Genomic DNA, 24,782 nt, shown 5'->3' with positions numbered 1-24,782 from the left:
ATCACAGTAACTTGGTCCATTTTTTACACATGGAATAGAATACAGACAAGCGCAAATAAAAAGACAAGAGCCCGGGATTCAATCAAAGGCGCATCGTCGACAAACGCACTGCACTGATCAACATAACCCCAAAATTCCCTGACACGTGTAGAGATCACATTCAGAAGTCAGGTCAAGTGCAAATTACCTTCAAAAAGGGAAGTACGTTTGTCTACAATGCGCCTTGGACTGAATCTCGACCAGAGTATTTAAGCCAACTTAAGTCTGTGCTCTACATCTCAGGAACCACACCATTTTTTATTATTTTTTTAAACAGTTTCCAACAAATATCTCTTAAGAAGAACAGCGAAAATATTAAATGGAAAAAGGGAAAACGAGAACAAAGACGCTGTCAGACTAAACTTACACAAGGTAACCTCAACTTTCTGTGTTTATTTTTTTTTTAAATAAAGCATGGGGCTTTGCCCATATAAGGAAGAAGACCAAGTCACATGGTGTTTTGGTATTTCAATTGAGGACAACTGGAATCTACATCTGTAGCGCATACCTATATATTATTTCACAACAGCAACAAACCTAAACGTGGCTTAAATTTTCATCTTTGCTGTTGGGTGAGTTCAATGATTCAGGTAGACACACAATGTTCATGGCAAACCTTGACAATCAGTTCCCTACTTGGTTAAATCAATCAACTCAAATAACCAATGCTCAAATGGTGAGTGCGCTTGTTTTGTGTCGCCCGTTGCCCCAGGTGGGTGGAGTTTGCTCATTTTAGACCATTCCATTGGTCCTACAGTGAAATCTCCAAAACGTACATGCCAGAATACATTGTACCATTGAACATTTGCGACTCAGGCAAACCAACTGAATGACTGAAATAGCACAGTGGACCCTTGCCTCACAGTGGCTGTGATTAAGGACTTTAGTCAGTGCACTCGGCTTGTAAGAATCAACTACTTAGAAAAGGTCAGAAACATTCCTATACTCACAACTGAAGTTACAATATATAAAAATCTATGTATTTGAGTCTCAGAAGTGGAGTGCTGTGTAGTGCAAGCCAACCAGTGAGAATATCAGAGGCTGTTCCACTAAAAATACAGTACAGGACAATGGGAACTTGTTATTAATGTGTTCTGGGTAGGATTGGGTGCTTCCTCAGAATGTCAGATATTTACAGAGTGTGGTCCTTGAACACTCTGTCTGCGTATTGAAAATAGTAATGAAGTACTTTAAACCATTGCCATCCTTTCTTGGTTTGAAATATTTTTATTTGTTATGTTTATGTTTGAGGCACAATGTGAAGACAAAATATATTATCACTAGGGCCAGATTGGAGTTTTTCCCTCAGACCTGACCAGGAAAGTATTGCCTAATAGCCTAGAACTAGAGGCCAGACCAGATTTTGACCCTGGCCCCAATTATTAAAAAGAGCTAAAGAAGCTTAACATAAAAATAAAATGTCTGTTCTAGGAATTCTATTTCTCTGCTTAACAAAAGCCTTCAGAGTTTCAACCTCCCAGAGCTCCCATTTGACAACATCACGACAACAGTACACACACTCGGAACAAACAGCTAGGAGAGTCGGGACCAAGTAGCAACCCAAGTGAGAACCAAGGGGTGCTGGCTGGGACGTTGCACACAGAAGCTTAATCTCCTCTCCAGTCTTTTCCATGGACAGAACAGAGCAATAAATAAGCCAGTGTGGAGTCTGGTAGCTGTTCACCAGCAGGTGCAGGATACACTGTGTATCCACGTTTAGAGGAGAAAGTGCCATACATTCGACTGACTGGAGTCCACGGGTAAAGGCTTTCAATGAATGTCATTCGCAGCTGAATGCTGTGTTTCTTTAAGCAAAGCTATAGTCAGAACAAAGTCAGGCGAGCTACTGTGCCCATAGATCATCCCCGTCCCCCTTTTGAAGAGAAGAATACAGGTTTCGGCCTTCTCCGGTGGGCGTATTTGTGTCCTTATAAACTAGGAGTCCCTTTAAAAAAAAAAGAAAAAAAAAGTGTGAGTGGCAGATAGTGACTCTTGATTGACAGGATGTTAAGGGACTAGGACAGAGGAATACTGGATGTGCGTATATTAATAATAACAATAACGTGTGTGTGTGTGTGTACGCCTGTAAATGTAGGTAGAGTGTGAAACCTTTCCTTTCGTCTCATGGCATCCCCGTTTTATCCCTGGCAGTGTGTGTCCATACAAAATACATGAGCATGTGTGCGGTATGCTTTACCGTCGGCCTGTGGACAGAGTCCACGACGTGTCCTCAGGCAGGGCGGTCTGTGTCTTTCCCACTGGCATATTGCGTTGGCATAGCCCACGATAACCTTGTCCATCCAGGTGAGGGGCTGGGGAAACAGCACAGCCCCCTCGAAGAAGCCCAGGTGACCCCCGTGGAGCGTCAGGGCGAAGATCACATTCGGCTTCTTTTCTGACGGGTGTGGAGAAAGATACGGTGATGCTAAGTTAGCATGTGGTGGTGTCGTTGCGTAAACAATGGTGGATGCTGATACTACTGGCCTATTACTAGGTAAGATGCCACCAAAGTGGTATTGGGGTGCAGAGGAGTATTTCTGTCTGTAATAAAGCCCCTTTGTGGGGAAAAACTCATTCTGATTGGCTGGGCCTGGCTCCCCAGTGGGTGAACCTAGAACCACCCGTGGCTGCGCCCCTGCCCTGTCATGTCAAATCCATAGATTAGGGCCTAATGAATTTCAATTGACTGATTTCCTTAAATGAACTAACTCAGTAAAAAGAACAATGAAATTGTTGCATGTTGTGTTCAGTATAGATTAGGTCATTGCACTCTTACTCAAACACAGTAAACACAATGCAAAACATCTTGAATGGTAGATGTAACAGTGCAACTCGATGAGGTAATGAATTAGATATTGCCAATGTACTGACGATTCATTGGTTTAGTTTTGTGCAAGCTCGCAGGTAGCCCTTTCTGGCAGAGCCTCGAGTTTCCTCACAGATATGTGACTCCTAGGCCAAATTTCCTTTCCATTTCTGCCACCCAACACTCTCAGCCCTGACTCGCTCCGTCTTTATTTCCCTCTCGTAACTTTTAGTCACTGCAAACTGAACGCGAGAGGCGCTCAGATACAAATCAAAAAACGTGTACGGGACAGAAGTATAGATTATAAAAACGGGCAGCACACTGCTTTTCTAGTCAAGCCGCAACCCCCGTCTTTCACTCTGGCCCAGGTGACACCGTTACAGAAACACTAGTGACCAGAGTAAATAATACAACAACCGTCAGTAAATAACACAGCCACAGGCCTGCCCTGACCAGGCATGGGCCTGTATTCACAAAGCATCTCAGAGTAGGAGTGCTGATCTATGGCCCGTCCATATCATCTTATTCATTATGACTTCATTATGAAATGATCCAAGGTCAGCGTCTGTCTCCATGTAAAGTACATAAGGTTAGTGGTGAGGTGGTAGCAGCTGACCTGCGATTAGCTCTCTATATGGAGGAAGCGTACACACACAAAACACACAGGCCAGTTTTTTTTTTTTTTAAAAGGCAGCTCATCAGCGCCTGAGAGGGAGCAGAGAGGCACACAGCAGAGACAGCTGGTGCCGGCCGTGCAGCCCAGTGCTGGCTGCTGAAAGGGCCCAGGCAGACTGAGGGTGGCTTGCTGGCTTCCTGACTGACCTCCAGATACAGACAGACAGCGATAATGGGATTAAGTGCTGGCCTTTAAGGCCAGAGAGATGACAAACTGGAGTAACACTGACTGAACCCATCTACCTTTATTAGAGAGCATGACTCGCCCTTAAAAATCGGGTTGTGTGCGACTACATATGGTACATGAGGCTACTTCCATATCCGCGTGTATGCAGTTGTCCAATACAATAGGTTTGTTTGCACTCTAGTAGCCTTTGGTGATGAGGATAGCCTGTATACCCTTTATGGGACACTGCCACAACACAGTCCCCTATGGAACATGCAGGCCAGGCGTAGAGTTACAGGGTCTAAGGCAGGGCTCGCCAACCCCGTTCCTGGAGTGCTGCCCTCCTGTAGGTTTTCAATTCAACCCCAGTTGTAAACAGCCTGATTCAGGTTATTTAATTATTAGAATCAGGTGTGCTAGATTAAGGTTGGAGTGAAAACCTACAGGACCGTAGCCCTTCAGCCACATGGTTGGAGCGCCCTGGTCTCAGGGGGAAGTAGATGCCAGCACCTTTCTCCTACAAGCCTTGTGGCTGTTGATTTACACACTAAAATGGGGGTCGGGCCAGTGACTCCCGGCCACTGAGGCAGACAAATGCTTAAATGCGGGAGACACATGGCGCACGTGCAGAAAACAAACACACCCTGTAAATAATACCACAGCACAGGGGATCGCATGGCCATGAAAAATTCAAAAAGACTGTCTGGGCAGGGAGACGCTGCAGAAAGATAGCGAGAAGGATTTATCAACACTTAGCGGTCAAAACTTAAAGAGTGTGTCCAGCAGAGAAAGGAAGAAGTTGACGTGACCCTGGTGTTGATTGAATAATTCATTGCGCTCCTACTAATGACATTGCACATCGTCACAATGACCAGTTTAAAAGGATTTTGCATGAAGCTAAATGTAATCAAACAAGAATGCTCAGTACACATTTCTTTGAGGTGATTTGGCCATAAATTGTGAGCTTGGTGAGCGTGGCCCATTTACTCCCAACGATTTGTTTTGGAAGATATCCTGTCCTGGCTACTAAAACTGCTATCACTCACTAAGAATAAATAATGAATCAACAAAATGTGGTGAGTACTCAATTAGTTACAACTCTTACTGAATAGAGCGAATACCTGCGAGTGTGCGTGGGATGGTCAGAAGTGACTGATGGACCAGAGGGTCATCTGAGGAGTTGACCAGCAGCAGAGGCACATTGATCTGAAATACGATTGTCATCATCACCCTCATACATCATCATTAAGTTTGAAAACCACTTTGTAATCACTCTGGGCTAGGTTTCTCAAATCCTTAGTAGCTAAAATAATCAAACGAAAAATCTCCACAACCCAGACCGACAACCACATTAGTGGAACAATTATAAAATAAATATCTGACTTCAATCTTCGAGCAAAATTTGTGTGTCTATAGGAGACTCGAGTCTGGGTCGTCAAGAGCAATAATGTACTACTTCAGCTACGAAGGCTCTGGGAGACTCCGGTCTGGTCCGTGTTCACTCACATTGTGAATGTAGTGTACGCAGCTTTCCTTCTCGTAGTACTCTTTCAGCGTGTCGTGACCATGGAACTTTCTGTGAAACATATGAACAAAAAACAGGCTTCAGGTTATAGCAACAAGGCCACAATTGCTAAAGACAAGATTATTTCAAGATGGCCACCAGAGTCAGAAAGCCGGCCGTCACCTCATGATATTGTCATCGATCTGCATGAGGGAGGTAGCTGTGTACAGTCGGCTCAGGTCTGCGTCCTCCATCTTGCTCGAGTTCATTCCAAACAAACTGCCCCTGTCAATCAGAAACAGCGTACAGGTGGTACACAATGTATGACGTAAAATAAATTCCTGCAAAAAACAATTCAGTATCAGAAATATCCCTTACGAAAAAAATATTGCAGTATGCTGAGTCCAAATGTTTTTTTACTGCAATAATTTTGCAGTGCGACTGCAGTTACAGTGCACTATATACTGCAGTTCAACTTGAGTTATTCTGTAATTAAGGTGTCCAAAATACCAGTCGACTGCCGTTACTGCACTTCTACTGCAGCTTCAAAACTGCCAGATTTTTTGTAACGGGTGTTAACAGACAATGCCAATAAAGCCAGACTAAGTGCCAAATAAACTTTTTTTTTTTTTGTGGTTTAATATACAGTGCCTTGCGAAAGTATTCGGCCCCCTTGAACTTTGCGACCTTTTGCCACATTTCAGGCTTCAAACATAAAGATATAAAACTGTATTTTTTTGTGAAGAATCAACAACAAGTGGGACACAATCATGAAGTGGAACGACATTTATTGGATATTTCAAACTTTTTTAACAAATCAAAAACTGAAAAATTGGGCGTGCAAAATTATTCAGCCCCTTTACTTTCAGTGCAGCAAACTCTCTCCAGAAGTTCAGTGAGGATCTCTGAATGATCCAATGTTGACCTAAATGACTAATGATGATAAATACAATCCACCTGTGTGTAATAAAGTCTCCGTATAAATGCACCTGCACTGTGATAGTCTCAGAGGTCCGTTAAAAGCACAGAGAGCATCATGAAGAACAAGGAACACACCAGGCAGGTCCGATATACTGTTGTGAAGAAGTTTAAAGACGGATTTGGATACAAAAAGATTTCCCAAGCTTTAAACATCCCAAGGAGCACTGTGCAAGCGATAATATTGAAATGGAAGGAGTATCAGACCACTGCAAATCTACCAAGACCTGGCCGTCCCTCTAAACTTTCAGCTCATACAAGGAGAAGACTGATCAGAGATGCAGCCAAGAGGCCCATGATCACTCTGGATGAACTGCAGAGATCTACAGCTGAGGTGGGAAACTCTGTCCATAGGACAACAATCAGTCGTATATTGCACAAATCTGGCCTTTATGGAAGAGTGGCAAGAAGAAAGCCATTTCTAAAAGATATCCATAAAAAGTGTCGTATAAAGTTTGCCACAAGCCACCTGGGAGACACACCAAACATGTGGAAGAAGGTGCTCTGGTCAGATGAAACCAAAATTGAACTGTTTGGCAACAATGCAAAATGTTATGTTTGGCGTAAAAGCAACATAGCTGAACACATCATCCCCACTGTCAAACATGGTGGTGGCAGCATCATGGTTTGGGCCTGCTTTTCTTCAGCAGGGACGGGGAAGATGGTTAAAATTGATGGGAAGATGGATGGAGCCAAATACAGGACCATTCTGGAAGAAAACCTGATGGAGTCTGCAAAAGACCTGAGACTGGGACAGAGATTTGTCTTCCAACAAGACAATGATCCAAAACATAAAGCAAAATCTACAATGGAATGGTTCAAAAATAAACATATCCAGGTGTTAGAATGGCCAAGTCAAAGTCCAGACCTGAATCCAATCGAGAATCTGTGGAAAGAACTGAAAACTGCTGTTCACAAATGCTCTCCATCCAACCTCACTGAGCTCGAGCTGTTTTGCAAGGAGGAATGGGAAAACATTTCAGTCTCTCGATGTGCAAAACTGATAGACATACCCCAAGCGACTTACAGCTGTAATCGCAGCAAAAGGTGGCGCTACAAAGTATTAACTTAAGGGGGCTGAATAATTTTGCACGCCCAATTTTTCAGTTTTTGATTTGTTAAAAAAGTTAATATCCAATAAATGTCGTTCCACTTCATGATTGTGTCCCACTTGTTGTTGATTCTTCACAAAAAAAATACAGTTTTATATCTTTATGTTTGAAGCCTGAAATGTGGCAAAAGGTCGCAAAGTTCAAGGGGGCCGAATACTTTCGCAAGGCACTGTATCTCGAAATGTATAAATTAAAGATTAATTTGCCATTTGGGTCACTTCAAAGTGATACAAATGAAGGTTTTACGAATGAATAAGTACTTAAGTAATAAGTAATTTAGGGACAGTACGTTATTTATAATGAGGGACACCTGGAGAAAATCTAACTTCTGAAGTGGGCAAAGGTGAAAAGACAGCCATTATAATATGAGCACTGTATGAATCTCTTATTTGCAGTCCGCGAAAGAAACACAGTCTAAGCATGGGGAAGGAGGGTTCCACATTAATTAATTAATTAATTACATTTAAAAAAGACCCCTTGAAGTATATATTTTAAAAACTATATATAAAAACATTATTTGTTGGGAAAAAAAATGTTGGGGCCATATCGCTATTAGCCGAAACAAACACATTGAATAACAGATTCACTACACGAAAACAGATAAAATCAATTCAAAAGGCACTGTTGAATGACTGTATAGCCTAATAAGGCATCTTTCGTTTCATCATTATTTAAAATGTCATTTTATACAGTCTAAATGTGCAATTGTACAGTCTAAATTATTTACATTGTAGAAAGATAGTGAAGATATCAAAACTATGAAATAACATATGGAATCATGTAGTAACCCCCCCCCCCCCCCCAAAAAAAGTGTTAAACAAATCTAAATATATTTTATATTTGAGATTCTTCAAGAGTTGCCACGCTTTGCCCTGATGAAAGCTTTGCACACTACTGGCATTCTCTCAACCAGCTTCACTTTAAATGCTTTTCCAGTCTTGAAGGAGTTCCCACATATGCTGAGCACTTGTTGGCCGCTTATCCTTCACTCTGCTGTCTGACTCATCCCAAACCATCTCAGTTGTTGAGGTCGGGTGATTGTGGAGGCCAGGTCATCTGATGCAGCACTCCATCACTCTCCTTGGTAAAATAGCCCTTACACAGCCTGGAGGGGTGTTGGGTAATTGTCCTGTTGAAAAACCAATGATAGTGGGACTAAGTGCAAACCAGATGGGATGGCTTATCGCTGCAGAATGCTGTGGTAGCCATGCTGGTTAAGTGTGCCTTGAATTCTAAATAAAACGAGCAAGTCACCAGCAAAGCACCGCCACACCACTTCCTCCATGCCTTACGGTGGGAAATACTTATGTGGAGATCATCTGTTCACCCACACCCCGTCTCACAAAGACACGGCGGTTGAAACCAAACATCTCCAATTTGGACTCCAGACCAAAGGACACATTTCCACCATTCTAAATGTCAATTGCTCGTGTTTCTTGGCCCAAGCAAGTCTCTTTTTTATTTATTTATTGGTGTCCCTTTAGTGGTTCCTTGCAGGAATTGGACCATGAAGGCCTGATTCACATAGTCTCCTCTGAACAGTTGATGTTGAGATGTCTGTTACTTGAACTCTGTGACGCATGTTTTGGGGCTGCAATTTCTGAGGCTGGTAACTCTAATGAACTGCAGCAGAGGTAACTCTTTGGTCTTTGTTTCCTGTGGCGGTCCTCATGAGAGCCAGTTTCATCATAGCGCTTGATGGTTTTTGTGACTGCACTTACAAAGTTCTTGAAATGTTCCATATTGAATGACCTTCATGTCATTAAAAGTAATGATGGGACTGTTGTTTCTCTTTGTTTATTTGAGCCGTTCTTGCCATAATACGGACTTGGTCTTTTACCAAATAGGGATATCTTCGGTATACCACCCCTACCCTGTCACAACACAACTGATTGGCTCAAAGTAATTGAGGAAAGAAATTCCACCAATTAACTTTTAACAAGGCACACCTGTTAATTGAAATGCATTCCAGGTGACTACCTCATGAAGCTGGTTGACAGAATGCCAAGAGTGTGCAAAGCTGTCATCAAGACAGAGTGGCTATTTGAAGAATCTCAAATATAACATATATTTTGATTTGTTGAACACTTTTTTGGTTACTGCATGATTCCATATGTATTACTTCATAGTTTTATTGTCTTCTCTATTATTCTGCAATGTAGAAAATAGTTTTTTAAAAAATAAGAAAAAGCCTTGAATGAGTTGGTGTTCTAAAACTTTTGACCGGTAGTGTGAATTAGAATAACATTTTACTGCTGTAATGTTCATTGCAGACTCCACTTGTAAATTGTCATTTTTATACAGTAGTGAAGCCTGCATGCTTGTTATAGGCTACAAGCAAACAAGAACACCAGCTGTCTGATACTGATGGAAGGGTGGCTGGCCCAGTGGCCGCTTGAGAACCATCATCATGATGATGATGTCTTATCTGGGTTTGTTTTGTCGTCCAGACAGTTTGATATTTCGTAATCACAAATGACGTAAATTAGTCTGGCTTGAAGCATGTAGCTCGTAAATGAACCATTAGGGCAATTTACTTAGGATTTCTGTCTAGGTCTTATTTCAAAGACTGAACATTGCATAGGGACTATGACAGTAGTGATATGTGTACTAACTACTGAGACGTGTGTTTTAGCAGTTGTATGTACCGGTGGGATAGGATTATCTTCTTCATGTTGTCTGCCATGACAAAGTTATAGAGCCTCCGACACTGGTCCCACTGTAGGAACGTCTTCTGGGCCCTGGATTCACACACACACACACGAGAGAGAGACAGTCAATACCACACAATGAGTGGTTATTTTATTGTGCATGTATTTCTACAGTGCCTTCAAAACGTATTCATACCCCTCGAATTATTCCACATTTGTTGTATTACAGCCTGCATCAAGTCTGGCACTAACAGGCTCTTGAACAGCTTCTATCCCCAAGCAATAATACTGATAAATAACTACATGGACTGAGTTAACCGGAGTATCCTCGTTGAACTTTTTATTTTTGCACTGCCTCTATGCACACTCACAGGGCCCTACACACACACACACACACACACACAAGCTGCTGCTATTCTGTTTATCTTATATCCTGATGCCTAGTCACCTTACCCCTATACATACACACAAAAGCATGTGGACACCCTTTCAAAATAGTGGATTTGGCTACTTCAGACACACCCGTTGCTGACAGGTGTATAAAACTGTAAAGTTTGGTGGAGGAGGAATAATGGTCTGGGGCTGTCTTTCATGGTTCGGACTTGGCCCCTTAGTTCCAGTGAAATCTTAACGCTACAGCATACAATGACATTCTAGACGATTCTGTGCTTCCAACTTTGTAGCATCAGTTTGGGGAAGGCCCTTTCCTGTTTCAGCATGACAATACTGTGCAAAAAAACGAGGTCCGTATAGAAATGTTTTGTTGAGATCAGTGTGGAATAACTTGACTGGCCTGCACAGAGCCCTGCCCTCAACCCCATCGAACACACACCTTTGGGATGAATTGGAACGCCAACTGCGAGCCAGGCCTAATCGCCCAACATCAGTGGCCGACCTCACTAATTCTTGTGGCTGAATGGAAGCAAGTCCCCGCAGCAATGTTCCAACATCTAGTGGAAAGATTTCCCAGAAGAGTTGAGGCTGTTATTTGATGTGTATGTGTCCACATACTTTTGGTCATGTAGGGTATATGTTGTTTGACTGATCAGGGCAGAGCAAAGTGCATCCTGTCTGTTTAAATGAACAAAATAAACAATTGATTCGATTTGCATGGCGCAGCCAATTAGGCTTCATAGATCAGTAGCATAATTTACAAAATACTTGCTATTCCATTCTTTTGAAAATACACTTTATTAGTCAATGAACTAATAATAGACGTATGTGTGATTGCGTATATTCAATGGATTCATTCAAATAGATGCCCCACCCACATCTACACAGCCCTACTACCATGTACTCGGTGCAGGCATGTGCATGGGAGGTATAAAAGGCTCATGCCGGGCCTGTTTGAAAGAGGTCATATAAACATTGGCCTATTTTTTTTATGTTGTTAACAGGCAACATACAGTAAATCCTATGTGAACCATGCATTAGCGGTGTAAGCACTTTGGTAGGACTTAATGCGCGGGTGTGGTTTGTATAAACGGGTAACGGGCATATGTGATGGCAGGTTTTTAATAGCCCGAGTGTACTTACTTTAGACTATTTGCAGAGTGCACGTGACCTGTGTATAAAAGTGAACGGGGAAACAAGGCGAATTGAGGTCTATGAGAGACAATAGCGGTCAGAGTCACTGAGCTGGAGTCACGCGCGCGCGTGTGTGTGTGTGTGTGTGGTGCTCGGCGTGAGATTAAAAAGAGATGCGGACAAACACAAACGCTACACAGGGGTAAAGTGGTGGCCATGGCCTACCTATGGGTATGAACAAAGAGAGGCCGGACTGGCTGCCTGCCCCTTTCCACAAATCCTCACGGCCGTGGATCTAGACACACGCATGTCCGCATGTAGCCGAATCACAGTATCAACGACGTTCTACGTGACAGTGTAGTGGGTGCCGTTTGTATCACGCTTTATTTTGATTCCACGTACCGGAGTGCGCTGTATCCCTGGCAGACACTGACGCAGCACAGCACTCTCTCCTGGTTGATCCTGTTCTCCCCCAGGAACTTACACACAATGTTCCCCCCTAGGCTGAAGCCCACCACGATGAGCAGTGTCTGGGGGAAGGCCCGCTTGATGGAACCCACCATGGCTGCAAACTCCCACGTACAACCTGGAAAAGGAATCACAGAAATGTGTATTTTGCTTTTCAACCAAATGCACTGAGATGCACAAACAAATCCCAAGGGATTGAAACCCAGGGTTGGACACGGTGTAGGGCCCCTGGATAGATTTAGGGGTTTAGGGGCCCTGCGCAAGGGCACAACGGCAGAATATGGCATCTAGGATACAGATGCCAGCAACCCTCCGGTTACTGGCGCACTCCCCACCAGATTTTCCAGCTGTACTAGGGATTCAAACCGACAACACTCCAATTGCTGACCTACCTCTCAAACCTCCAGGCTACCTGCCACACCTAGTAGCAGTTAGAAAGACAGTGCAAGTTACAGGTAAATGCAATACATTTATTAATTAACCAACTTTTCCACATCAAGCTCTTACTTGGAGAACTCCATACAGTGGGGCAAAAAAGTATTTAGTCAGCCACCAATTGTGCAAGTTCTCCCACTTAAAAAGATGAGGCCTGTAATTTTCATCATAGGTACACTTCAACTATGACAGACAAAATTAGAGAAAAAAAATCCAGAAAATCACATTATAGGATTTTTTATGAATTTATTTGCAAATTATGGTGGAAAATAAGTATTTCTGTCCTCCACTCGTTGCCTGTATTAATGGCATCTGTTTGAACTTGTTATCAGCATAAAAGACACCCGTCCACAACCTCAAACAGTCACACTCCAAACTCCACTATGGCCAAGACCAAAGAGCTGTCAAAGGACACCAGAAACAAAATTGTAGACCTGTACCAGGCTGGGAAGACTGAATCTGCAATAGGTAAGCAGCTTGGTTTGAAGAAATCAACTGTGGTAGCAATTATTAGGAAATGGAAGACATACAAGACCACTGATAATCTCCCTCGATCTGGGGCTCCACGCAAGATCTCACCCCGTGGGGTCAAAATGATCACAAGAACGGTGAGCAAAAATCCCAGAACCACACGGGGGGACCTAGTGAATGACCTGCAGAGAGCTGGGACCAAAGTAAAGCCTACCATCAGTAACACACTACGCCGCCAATCCTGCAGTGCCAGACATGTCTCCCTGCTTACCTACTGTGAAGCATGGGGGTGAAAACATCATGCTTTGGGGCTGTTTTTCTGCAAAGGGACCAGGACGACTGATCCGTGTAAAGGAAAGAATGAATGGGGCCATGTATTGTGAGATTGAGTGAAAACATCCTTCCATCCGCAAGGGCATTGAAGATGAAACGTGGCTGGGTCTTTCAGCATGACAATGATCCCAAACACACCGCCAGGGCAACGAAGGAGTGGCTTCGTAAGAAGCATTAAGGTCCTGGAGTGGCCTAGCCAGTCTCCAGATCTCAACCCCATAGAAAATCTTTGGAGGGAGTTGAAAGTCTGTGTTGCCCAGCAACAGCCCCAAAACATCACTGCTCTAGAGGAGATCTGTATGGAGGAATGGGCCAAAATACCAGCAACAGTGTGTGAAAACCTTGTGAAGACTTACAGAAAACATTTGACCTCTGTCATTGCCAACAAAGGGTATATAACGAAGTATTTGAGAAACTTTTTATTGACCAAATACTTATTTTCCACCATAATTTGCTAATTAATTAATAAAAAATCCTACAATGTGATTTTCTGGATTTTTTTCATTTTGTCTGTCATAGTTGAAGTGTACCTATGATGAAAATTACAGGCCTCTCTCGTCTTTTTAAGTGGGAGAACTTGCACAATTGATGGCTGACTAAATACTTTTTTGCCCCCCTGTAGGTCACACGTAACATTAATTCAGTCACCGATGTTTTCAATCATGTCCGGCTGTAGCAGACTAATTAGAAGTAGACCAAAGTCAACCTCAACTAAATGCCAAATTGGATTGTAGCTTCCATCAATGTAATTGTCCGCATCATTTCCAATCCCTCATATATTCTTTTGTAAACACACAGTCAAAAGTTTGGACAGACCTTCTCATTCCAGGGTTTCTTCATTTTTAAAACTATTTTCTACATTGTAGAATAACAGTGACGACATCAAAACTATGAAATAACACATGGAATCATGTAGTCATCAAAAAAAAGTATGCAAAGCTGTCATCAAGGCTAAGGGTGGCTATTTGAAGAATCTCAAAAAATACTTTGATTTTGTTTTAACAATTGTCTGGTTACTACATGATTCCATATGTGTTATTTCATAGTTTTGATGTCGTCACTATTTTACAATGTAGAAAATAGTAAAAATAAAGAAAAACCCTTCAATGAGTAGGTGTTCGAAAACCTTTGACCAGTAGTGAGCACACACACACACAGGCTTGGCACCACTTAGAAATGTCCTTGTTTTTGAAAGAAAAGCAAATTTTTGTCCATTAAAATAACATCAAATTTATCAGAACTACAGTGTAGACATTGTTAGTGTTGTAAATGACTATTGTAGCTGGAAACGGATGATTTTTAATGGAATATCTACATAGGCATACAGAGGCCCATTATCAGCAACCATCACTCCTGTGTTCCACTGACACCTTGTATTAGCTAATCCAAGTTGTTCATTTTAAAAGGCTAATTGATCATTAGAAAACCATTTTGCAATTATGTTGGCACAGCTCAAAATTGTTGTTCTGATTAAAGAAGCAATAAAACTGGCCTTATTTAGACTAGTTGAGTATCTGGAGCATCAGCATTTGTGGGTTCGATTACAGGCTCAAAATGGCCAGAAACAAAGACCTTTCTTCTGAACCTCGTCAGTCTATTCTTGCTCTGAGAAATGAAGGCTATTCCATGTGAGAAATTGCCAAGAAAATGAAGATCTCGTACAATGCTGTGTACTACTCCCTTCACAGAACAGCGCAAACTGTCTCTAACCAGAATAGAAAGAGTGGGAGGCCCCGGTGCACAACTGAGCAAGAGGACAAGTACATTTGTGTCTAGTTTGAGAAACAGACATCTCACAAGTCCTCAACTGGCAGCTTCATTAAATAGTACCCGCAAAACGTCTCAACGTCAAAGGTGAAGAGGCGACTCCGGGATTCTGGCCTTCTAGGCAGAGTTCCTCTGTCCAGTGTGTGTTCTTTTGCCCATAATAATGTTATTTTTATTGGCCAGTCTGAGATATGGCTTTTTCTTTGCAACTCTGCCTAGAAGGCCAGCATCCCGGAGTCGCCTCTTCGCTGTTAACGCTGAGACTGGTGTTTTGAGCATACTATTTAATGAAGCTGCCAGTTGAGGAAATTTCTAAGTGACCCCAAACTTTTGAACAGTAGTGTATACACATATTATATATCTAAAGACAACTTTTTAAAATAAATAAACAATTATTTTCCGCTAACCCTACCACCCCTCCCCTAATTGGAGTAAACTAATGAACAACACTTAGGCTTTTACACACACTATATACCTTAATTGGGATAGGGGGCAGCATTTTCACTTTTGGATGAATAGCGTGCCCAGAGTGAACTGCCTCCTACTCTGTCCCAGATGCTAATATTTGCATATTATTATTATTATTATTATTATTATTGGATAGAAAACACTCTGAAGTTTCTAAAACTGTTTGAATGATATCTGTGAGTATAACAGAACTCATATGGCAGGCGAAAACCTGAGAAAGATGTCCCACTTCCTGGTTGGATTTGAGGTTTGTAGTTTTTCAAAAGCTTGGCCTACCAAATACACAGTGTCTATTGAGTCAAGTTGCACTCCCTAAGGCTTCCACTAGATGTCAACCATCTTTAGAAACTTGAATGAGGATTCTACTATAAAGGAGGGACTCATGAAACCTCTGAGTCAGTGGTCTGGCATAGTGCCTTGGTCTCAGGACGCGCGCTCCCGACAGAGTTACCTCTCATTCCAGAGCTTTTCTTCAGACATAGGAATTCTCCGGTTGGAACATTATTGATGTTTTATGTTAAAAACATCCTAACGATTGATTCCATGCATCGTTTGACATGTTTCTAAAGGACTGTAATGGAACTTTGAGTTTTTGTCTGGACGAAGTGCTTGCGCCTCATGAAGATGAATTAGTGGGCTGAACACACTAACAACAAGTGGCTATTTGGACATAAATGATGGACTTTATGGAACAAATGAGTCATTTATTGTCGGACTGGGATTCCTGGGAGTGCCTTCTGATGAAGATCAAAGGTAAGTGAATATTTATGGTGTTATTTCTAACTTCTGTTGACTCCAAAATAGCAGATATTTCTCTGGCTGTTTTGAGTTCTGAATGCCGTTCTCAGATTATGCTTTTTCCGTAATAAAAAATCTGATACAGCGGTTGCATTAAGGAGAAGTCTCTTTAATTCTGTGAATAACACTTATCTTTTATCAATGTTTATTATGAGTATTTCTGCAAAATCACCAGATGTTTTGGAATCAAAACATTACTGCACGTAACGTGGCAATGTAAACTGAGATTTTTGAATATAAATATGCACATTATTGAACAAAACATACATGTATTGTGTAACATGATGTCCTATGAGTGTCATCTGATGAAGATCAAAGTTTAGTGATTCATTTTATCTATATTTCTGCTTTTTGTGACTCCTATCTTTGGCTGGAAAAATGTCTGTTTTTTTGACTTGGCTATGACCTAACATAATCATATGTTGTGCTTTCGCTGTAAAGCATTTTTGAAATCGGACACGATGGGTAGATGAACAAGATGTTTCTTTCATTTGCTGTATTGGACTTATTAATGTGTGAAAGTTACATATTTCAAAAAAAAAATCTGAATTTTGCGCACTGCCTTTTCAGCGGAATGTTGTCGAGGGGTTCCGCTAGCGAGGGGTTCCGAACGCCTGCGCTAGAAAGGTTATGGACACATTCTATTTGACAATAGTTCTATTTTGTTTGTTTTTAATCTTGTTCTTCCTCTACCCCTCCCATCTATTTCTGATGTCCATCCAGTTTGATTTCTATTTGCCATATATTTGGAACTGTGCTGTTTCACAAAAGTTCTGAACACACACACATTTTTTTTACGGACACAGCATATTTTACATTCGTTATCAGTCCCACCCTTCAGCTCCATTCAACCCCACCCATCTATCTCTTAACAACATCCATATTGGATTTCTATTTGACATATTTTTCAACTGTGCTGTTCTGAACCTTTCTATTCTCATTGTTTCTACAGATTGTAAATTAAAGATAAATCATTATTAGATTTTTGATCGATTGACTATGACTTTTCAAAATCACCTGCAGAGTTGACTCCAGGTAATTGTTGCAATTCTTCAGCCATTTCTGGACCTGTGACCCTAAACAAGCTACATATGGACAGTTTTATTATTAAAAAGGACAACAATATGCATACTTAACAGAGCCCTGGCCCTGTCGGTCTTACCGTAGGTGAACATGCGCGGCGAGGTGAGCTCGATGTTGGGCAGGGACCCCAGATGGTTGAGAACAGCACACCTGTACCCCTGCCTCTGGGAGTGATTCACAAAGGTACGGATGTAGTGCTTCTCACTGTGGTTACCAATCCCTGGGCAGATCACCATGGTGATGTCATCTGTGGAGTAAAAACACAGTAAACACACAAGTGATAAAGGGGAGTCCGTGGGTAGGTGGTGTTAGGACAAATTGAAGGCCGAAAAGCACGCTATTCTATGTGCAACAGGGGTCATTAGTGCACACAAATGTTCATTAGTGCACACAGTGGAACACGCTTTGAAACATTTTGCAACAGGAAATTAAAATTAGCATTGGACCAGTTCCGGTAGTCCTTCCCTGTTTCAGCCATTTTCTTCTGTGTGGTGCCTAATGAACAAGACCAAGGAGTAGGGTTAGGCGGTATCCAGACTTTCAAACTGCTCTGTACCGTATAGGGTATTACTCGCAGTACACAAAAGGGGCGCCATTTCTTTACAAATGATATATTTTTCAACGCACAACACGTTTAGGCAGCAGGGGCCTCTTCTTACCGCTGCTTAAAATGTCACAACATTCCCACATGCGCAATTTCTGAAAAGTCGGCGCAGGTACAACAACATTAAGATTTATAAACTTGGCGCACGCATGTTTCCCCAGTTATAAATCAGACCCGTAGTAAAACTGTGCAAGCGTGAACGAGCATTAAAACTCTGCCTGGACATTAAAACTTACGGTGACAATGACACCCTTTTACTTGCTGTAGAATTTGGAACTATTGGCATTCAAAATGTAGTTTATTAATAGATTGGGTTTCTATGTCCTGCCTTGGTATAGGCTCTGAGATTAAATAGGCAATGATGTGCGATAGGAGTGCCACACCAATACTGAAGCATACCTATACTGTCAAATATTTTACACAAGCTGCCAGTCTATCTACTGAGTTGGCAGAATGCTTTAATCTTTAGCATTAATTTATGCTGCATCTGGCAAAGGACTGTCAGTTCTGAAAGAGAAAACAATGGCAAATTATTGTGGACCTGGCAGCACAATGTTTTACATCGACTTTTCCTACAACCCATGGGGCGGCACACAATTGGCCCAGTGTCGTCCGGGTTAGGCCGGCAGGGATGTCCTTGTCCCATTGCGCACTATTTATAATATACAGAATTTAACAGGTGACCAGTTTATATTTTACATTAAGGTAGGCTTATGTCTGCTACAGTCTACTTCAATGTAAAATAGACTGTTCACCTGTTAAATTCGACTGAATATTATAAATAGTGCTGCCTATGGGATTGCAAAACTTGAAATACATATTCACTAGACTTCTAGGTCCAATTAAATGAGAGCTGCGCATGGTCATTTTTTGTATGGCTACTTCGGAAATATGAATCCATCACGGCCAGGAATTTATTATGCAACTTATGAAAACAAAATAGGAAATGTCTATAGTTTAGATTTTTTAAATAAATCATTTTATAAAAAATTATTTTCGCTCTTAAGTAACTGCAAATGGCTGCATTCTAGTTCATACGTTTTCCTGTTTTTTTTTTATGAATAAGCTTTTCGTCATATCTCCATTTGCACAAAATACTTGCCAGCTTACAATACAATATTTCAACCACTAGCAGAGATGTGTGTGTACACATGGCCTTAAGTTTGCGAGGAGGTGAGCACATTCTCTCATCAAGTTCGATTTTTTGTAAATGCCAACTTTTGCGTGAAAATTGGCGCACACACATTTGGGTGGGTATATCGTGTACTTACACAATTTATAAATGAGGCCCCAAGAATCTTGATCCGGGAGGGGATTGGTGGCCTCTGCAGTAACCAAGAAGCTTGATCTTGCAGGCTAGCCACTTAGCTGACAAACCAAATGCATGGCTGAAGCGATTAATACTATTTGAAAAATCATACCGTCTATATTTCAAAATATCCCAGTATACATAGTATACCATTCAAGCCTACCAGGGAGTCACTACACAGATAAAGGGTGTGTGCTACTCTTTCCTCAGGGGCACCATCATGCTAATGGTCTCAAACCCAATTAGATACCCTAGGGCATGTGCCCAAAAGGTCAAAACAGTACGAGAGGATTTTTAATAAATAAAATAAAAGTGTTCCCTTGACATACATTACTCAAGATAAGGAAACAGTAGACACCAACCAAAGCCAATTCCATTCGATGAATTACCTCAAAATGTCTAAATAATGTAAACTAGTCGCAGACCTGTTGCATTAAACCTCATTTTGAAGTACCACTACACTGAGGACTTGAAGGGATGCGGACAGTATTGAGCACAGCTGTTTTTGTAAGCCTAACCAATAGGCTGAGTAATGCCCATATCACAGATACAGTACATGGCATGTGGTACATGACCAGACCTGGGTTCAAATACTATTTGAAATCATTTAAAATACTTTAGCTGGGCTTGATTGAGCTCGTCTGGCATAATTGAACCAATAAAATAGTTGCAAAAGTGCAAAACCCACCCAACTACAAGTCACCTTTAGAATAGATAGGATCACGTTTAAGGCTAGGATTGGTTTGCCCCAACTTACAACTTACATTGCCAGAGGAGATCAGGCTTGCAGAATCAGTGCCTCTTTAAATCCCCCCTATGCACTTGATGCGAAGCACTTTGTTAACCTGTTATTGAAAAGAGCTCTATAAATAAAGTTATTAATATTCAAGCAAACACTACAAGTATTTGAAAGATTTCAAATAAACTCAGAAAAAAATAAAACGTCCTCTCATTGTCAACGGCATTTATTTTCAAACTTAACATGTGTAAATATTTGTATGAACATAAATTTCAACAACTGAGACATAAACTGAACAAGTTCCACAGACATGTGACTAACAGAAATGGAATAATGTGTCCCTGAACAAGGGGGGGTGTAACAGTATCTGGTGGCCACCAGCTGCATAGAGTACCGCAGTGCATCTCCTCTTCATTGATTGCACCAGATTTGCCAGTTCTTGCTGTGAGATGTTACCCCCCAGGCTCGTTGCTGGCCATGGCAGAACACTGTCTTGCAGGAAATCATGCACAGAACAAACAGTATGGCTGGTGGCATTGTCATGCTGGAGGGTCATGTCAGGATGAGCCTGCAGGAAGGGTATCACATGAGGGAGGAGGATGTCTTTCCTGTAACGCACAGCATTGAGATTGCCTGCAATGACAACAAGCTCAGTCCGATGATGCTGTGACATACTGCCCCATGACAGACCCTCCACCTCCAAATCGATCCCGCTCCAGAGTACAGGCCTCAGTGTAACGCTCATTCCGTCGACGATAAATGCGAATCCGACCATCACCCCTGGTGAGACAAAACCGCGACTCGTCAGTAAAGAGCACTTTTTGCCAGTCGTCTGGTCCAGCGACAGTGGGTTTGTGCCCATAGGCGACGCTGTTGCTGGTAATGTCTGGTGAGGACCTGCCTTACAACAGGCCTACAAGCCATCAGTCCAGCCTCTCTCAGCCTATTGCGGAAAGTCTGAGCACTGATGGAGGGATTGTGCGTTCCTGGTGTAACTCGGGCAGTTGTTGTTGCCATCCTGTACCTGTCCCACAGGTGTGATGTTTGGATGTACGGATCCTGTGCAGGGTTGTTACACATGGTCTGCCACTGCCATCATGTCTCCCTGTAGCTCTGTCTTAGGTGTCTCACAGTACGGACATTGCAATTTATTGCCCTGGCCAAATCTGCAGTCCTCATGCCTCCTTGCAGTATGCCTAAGGCACATTCATGCAGATGAGCAGGGACTCTGGGCATCTTTCTTTGGATGTTTTTCCAGAGTCAGTAGAAAGTCCTCTTTAGTGTCCTAGGTTGTCATAACTGTGACCTTAATTGCCTACCGTCTGTAAACTGTTAGTGTCTTAACGACCGTTCCACAGGTGCATGTTCATTAATTGTTTATGGTTCATTGAACAAGCATGGGATACCGTGTCTAAACCCATTACAATGATGATCTGTGAAGTTATTTGGATTTTTACAAATTATCTTTGAAAGACAAGAGTCCTGAAAAATTGACGGTTATTTTTTTGCTGAGTTTAGTACTTGAACCCAGGTCTATACATGACACTGAATATCTCAGAGTAGGGTGAAGCTGCCCCAGCCGAGAAACTGATCTTGGGTCATTTTTGCATTTCCTCACTAAAGGTTAAGGTTAGGATTGGTGCAGGGGAAGCTGAGCCTAGTTCTGCACCTAGGGGAATATTCACTCTGGAGCGAATCGCTCACCTCCAGTGCGGTGGTCCCCCAGCGACTCGAAGAGGTCAAAGGTGGCAGTGGCCCCATCCTGCATGAGGAGGTACTTGCGCACCCCACAGGGGTTTGGGGAGCTGACACGCCCCATCTTCCCATACAGGGCAGTCTGGAGGTGTCCACTCTTCCCCCACAGCAGCGGTGGTTCGTACCTGTGTGAATACAAAAACGGGCAAGAGTGGATGTGTGAGAGCCAAAGTGATGTAAGAGCAGTAATGTCAGTGCCTTGTGGAACATTTTGTGTTGTGAGCATGGTATGAAATCCCAGTGTGAACTGGTACATTCCACACACACACACACGTGCATGGAATCACGCGCAAAAGCACACACAAAATCTAGCATGACGTTAACATGTATAAACATCTAATTTGTGGGCCTCCCGAGTAGTGCAGTGGTCTAAGGCACTGCATCGCAGTGCTAGCTGTGCCACTAGAGATTCTGGGGTCGAGTCAAGGCTCTGTCGCAGCTGGCTGCGACCGGGAGACCCATGGGGCGGCGCACAATTGTCCCAGTGTCGTCCGGGTTAGGCCGGCAGGGATGTCCTTGTCCCATCGCGCACTAGAAACTCCTGTGGCTGGCCAGGCGCAGTGCACACTGACACGGTCACCAGGTGTATGACGTTTCCTCCGACACATTGGTGTGGCTGGCTTCCGGGTTAAGTGGACATTGTGTCAAGAAGCAGTGCGGCTTGGTTGGGTTGTGTTTCGGGGGAAGCACGGCTCTCGACCTTCGCCTCTCTCGAGTCTGTACGGAAGTTGCAGCGATGAAACAATTGGATACCACAAAATTAGGAAGAAAAAAAAAGAGGCATAACAACAAAAAATCTAATTTGCAAGTAACTCTGGATCCTAGCTGTACCTCTAGCATGGTCTTTCCATCTCATGCAAAGAAACACAACAGTTTTAAGTAACCTCCTTTCCCCACTCTGTGACCAAGCTTTGGCCTGTAGGATCAATTATATATCACTGGTAGCAAAACATTAACATCTCCATGTCTCATGGAAGCCATTTACATTTTACAGCAAATATGCCTCAATGAAAAACAGCTCCTTTAGTTAGAGAGTTTATCTTAAAAAATGTTCACTTCATCCATGTAAAGACAGTATAATTTAGCCATGCTAAGTCTGCAGTGTGGTCCATAGTGTAGATGTTATGTAATTGCGATGTGGCTGTAAAATAATACAATGTTAATAGGACACCTCCTATACCCACACACAGGGCATCTCGATTGGCTGGACAGCCGTTGACTGATGCAGGGAGTGTTGAGGACTGGTCTAACAGGGAGGTACAGTGAGAAGGGCACGATCGCGACTGGGTTGAAAGTGATCACGACTAAGGGGGAAAGGAAAGATTAAGGATGTTTATGAAAGTGGGATAGTATGTCCTGTAGCTACAGTACATGTGGGTTTATGAGTATGAGCTTGTGACTGTCTGTGTATGTGTGGCATGTACCAGTCTGCTCTGGAATGTGATATTGATACCATAGTCACAACAACATAACATGTTCCAGGAAGCACTGCATGGCATGACTGCTATTTTGCTCACAAGTGTATGTGCTTGCTCTCAAGTAGGCCTGTGTGTGATCCGGTGCATGGGAACAGTGGACACGGTTTGCGTCCCAAATAGCACCCCATTTCCTATATAGTTTATTACTTTTGACCAGGGCTCTATAGGTGATCGTGGCTGTGTCCCAAATGACATCCTATCTGCTGGGTAGGTATCAGTACTCACTCTTTGATCAGGATGGGGCAGGACTTGAGCAGATAGCGGTTGAGGGGCGTGTCCCGATAGGTGATGTCAGGCGGAGCCGTGGGACTCTTCAGATTCAGACAGCGCACCAGGAAATAGAGCACCGTTGCTACGGCAGCCAGCTTCATGCCATCAAATATGGCTGGCATCTCGGGGGCAATGGTGTGGACATCGCCTGGCTCCACGAGTGCACTCATGGTTGACAGAGAGGACCTATGTCTAGGCACAATTAACATATGATCACAACAGCAACACATGGCACACAGGTGCAGAGGGTATATAAAGAGTCACATGCAGTCATAGCATTGATACATCATGTAAATTAGAGTGTGATAAGAATAATGAGATCAAATATGACCACAATAAGACTGGCTCCACGAGTGCACTCGTGGTACACTCGTCAATAAGACTGATTTGAAGTCCACAAACAGCAGAAAGAAACGAAGTCGGTCAGACAGTGTCAAACATTTTTGCCCACCTTGTTCAATAACTAATGATACTCAGTCACCCCCTGGACATGCATTTCAGAATCTGGCAGCGCTGGAAAAGAAGAACAAAAAGTCACCCAAATAGCTAACTGTCAGCATATTGTTGAATGCAAAAGTCTAATCTGCTTGACTTTATGTAGATACAAATTACATTATATACATCATTGTACGAATTCCAATCATTCGGGCGTTATTATTATTTAGCAGTGAAGTCTGCCAGTTAATGTTTGTGTTAGAGTTGAATTTGCGCGAGACAACTCATTCTACGCTTACAATCTGATCTAGAATAGAATACATAAATGTTACCCACTTTTGATACAGTGAAACACGCAGAAAAAGTAGACTGCCCTCAGTCAGCCGACAACCCTCATTTCAGCACACACGCAGTAGCAATTGTTTCTGTAAAAAAAAGCCAGCAAGTCAGCTGGTTGGCAACCATGCACAACGTACCATTTTTAACCTCAAAGATATTTTCGCGGTCTACTCGAGCTTTCGTCCGAATCAGTGTCCTTACATGCGTGTATGTTTACAAGCTGTGTTGCTCTCTGTGCACATTGCACAGCTGCTCGGTGTAGTCGCGGACTGTTTACTACAGCGGAACAGAGTTGAAACACGCGAGCACCTAGCAACTGCAGCCCGACTTCCTACTGCAGAAGAGGTGATTTACATATAGCTATTTTTTATTGGAGCTCAGTTACCGCTACGTCACATGTTGGGTAATTTTCGGTGCCCAGTTTTGGGCCACGGCGAAGTCGGCTCAAAACAAAAACAAAGGGGTGTGAGAACGTGTTTTACTAGCTCAGCGCGTTTTCTGCCTTACCAATGAAACTTGTTTGAACATATATTTTATGGGAAAGAGCTGTATGCTTCTGGACGATACGCAAT

The 24,782-nt window shown here is 42.6% G+C and overlaps 1 protein-coding gene across 4 annotated transcripts; it reads right to left on the bottom strand.

Annotated features, from left to right (window-relative positions):
* Positions 1-278: 278 nt before the first annotated feature.
* Positions 279-24,782, bottom strand: LOC110491996 (monoacylglycerol lipase ABHD2). Of its 4 annotated transcripts, none has more exons than XM_021565941.2 (13): positions 24,412-24,782; positions 24,208-24,296; positions 23,888-23,949; positions 23,392-23,622; positions 21,638-21,813; positions 17,361-17,528; positions 11,861-12,044; positions 9,929-10,021; positions 5,374-5,475; positions 5,193-5,262; positions 4,808-4,892; positions 2,237-2,434; positions 279-1,984 (listed from the first exon to the last, which is right to left on the bottom strand). In XM_021565941.2, exons 4-13 carry the CDS (start codon positions 23,604-23,606, stop codon positions 1,968-1,970), a joined length of 1,308 nt encoding a protein of 435 aa, XP_021421616.2. In that variant the 5' UTR covers positions 23,607-23,622; positions 23,888-23,949; positions 24,208-24,296; positions 24,412-24,782; the 3' UTR covers positions 279-1,967. The 4 variants fall into 4 exon arrangements, with proteins under 4 accessions (XP_021421616.2, XP_021421597.2, XP_021421625.2 ...); XM_021565922.2 differs by having other exon boundaries at positions 23,392-23,628; positions 24,412-24,779; XM_021565950.2 differs by lacking the exon at positions 24,208-24,296 and having other exon boundaries at positions 24,348-24,782.

The sequence above is a fragment of the Oncorhynchus mykiss genome, chromosome 2 (genome assembly GCF_013265735.2).
Source record: "Oncorhynchus mykiss isolate Arlee chromosome 2, USDA_OmykA_1.1, whole genome shotgun sequence".
In the NCBI taxonomy this organism is placed as follows: Eukaryota; Metazoa; Chordata; class Actinopteri; order Salmoniformes; family Salmonidae; genus Oncorhynchus; species Oncorhynchus mykiss.
This window is presented reverse-complemented; position numbering and strand designations above follow the sequence as displayed.

What these genes read in the sequence shown, in the direction of transcription:
- LOC110491996 (XM_021565950.2), bottom strand. Translation starts at nt 23,606, where the DNA reads ATGAGTGCACTCGTGGAGCCAGGCGATGTCCACACCATTGCCCCCGAG. An exon ending in GGGGGACCACCGCACTGGAG is followed by an intron (nt 17,529 to 21,637) that starts GTGAGCGATTCG and finishes TTTACTCCACAG; the next exon opens with ATGACATCACCATGGTGATC. An exon ending in GCCGCGCATGTTCACCTACG is followed by an intron (nt 12,045 to 17,360) that starts GTAAGACCGACA and finishes TTCCTTTTCCAG; the next exon opens with GTTGTACGTGGGAGTTTGCA.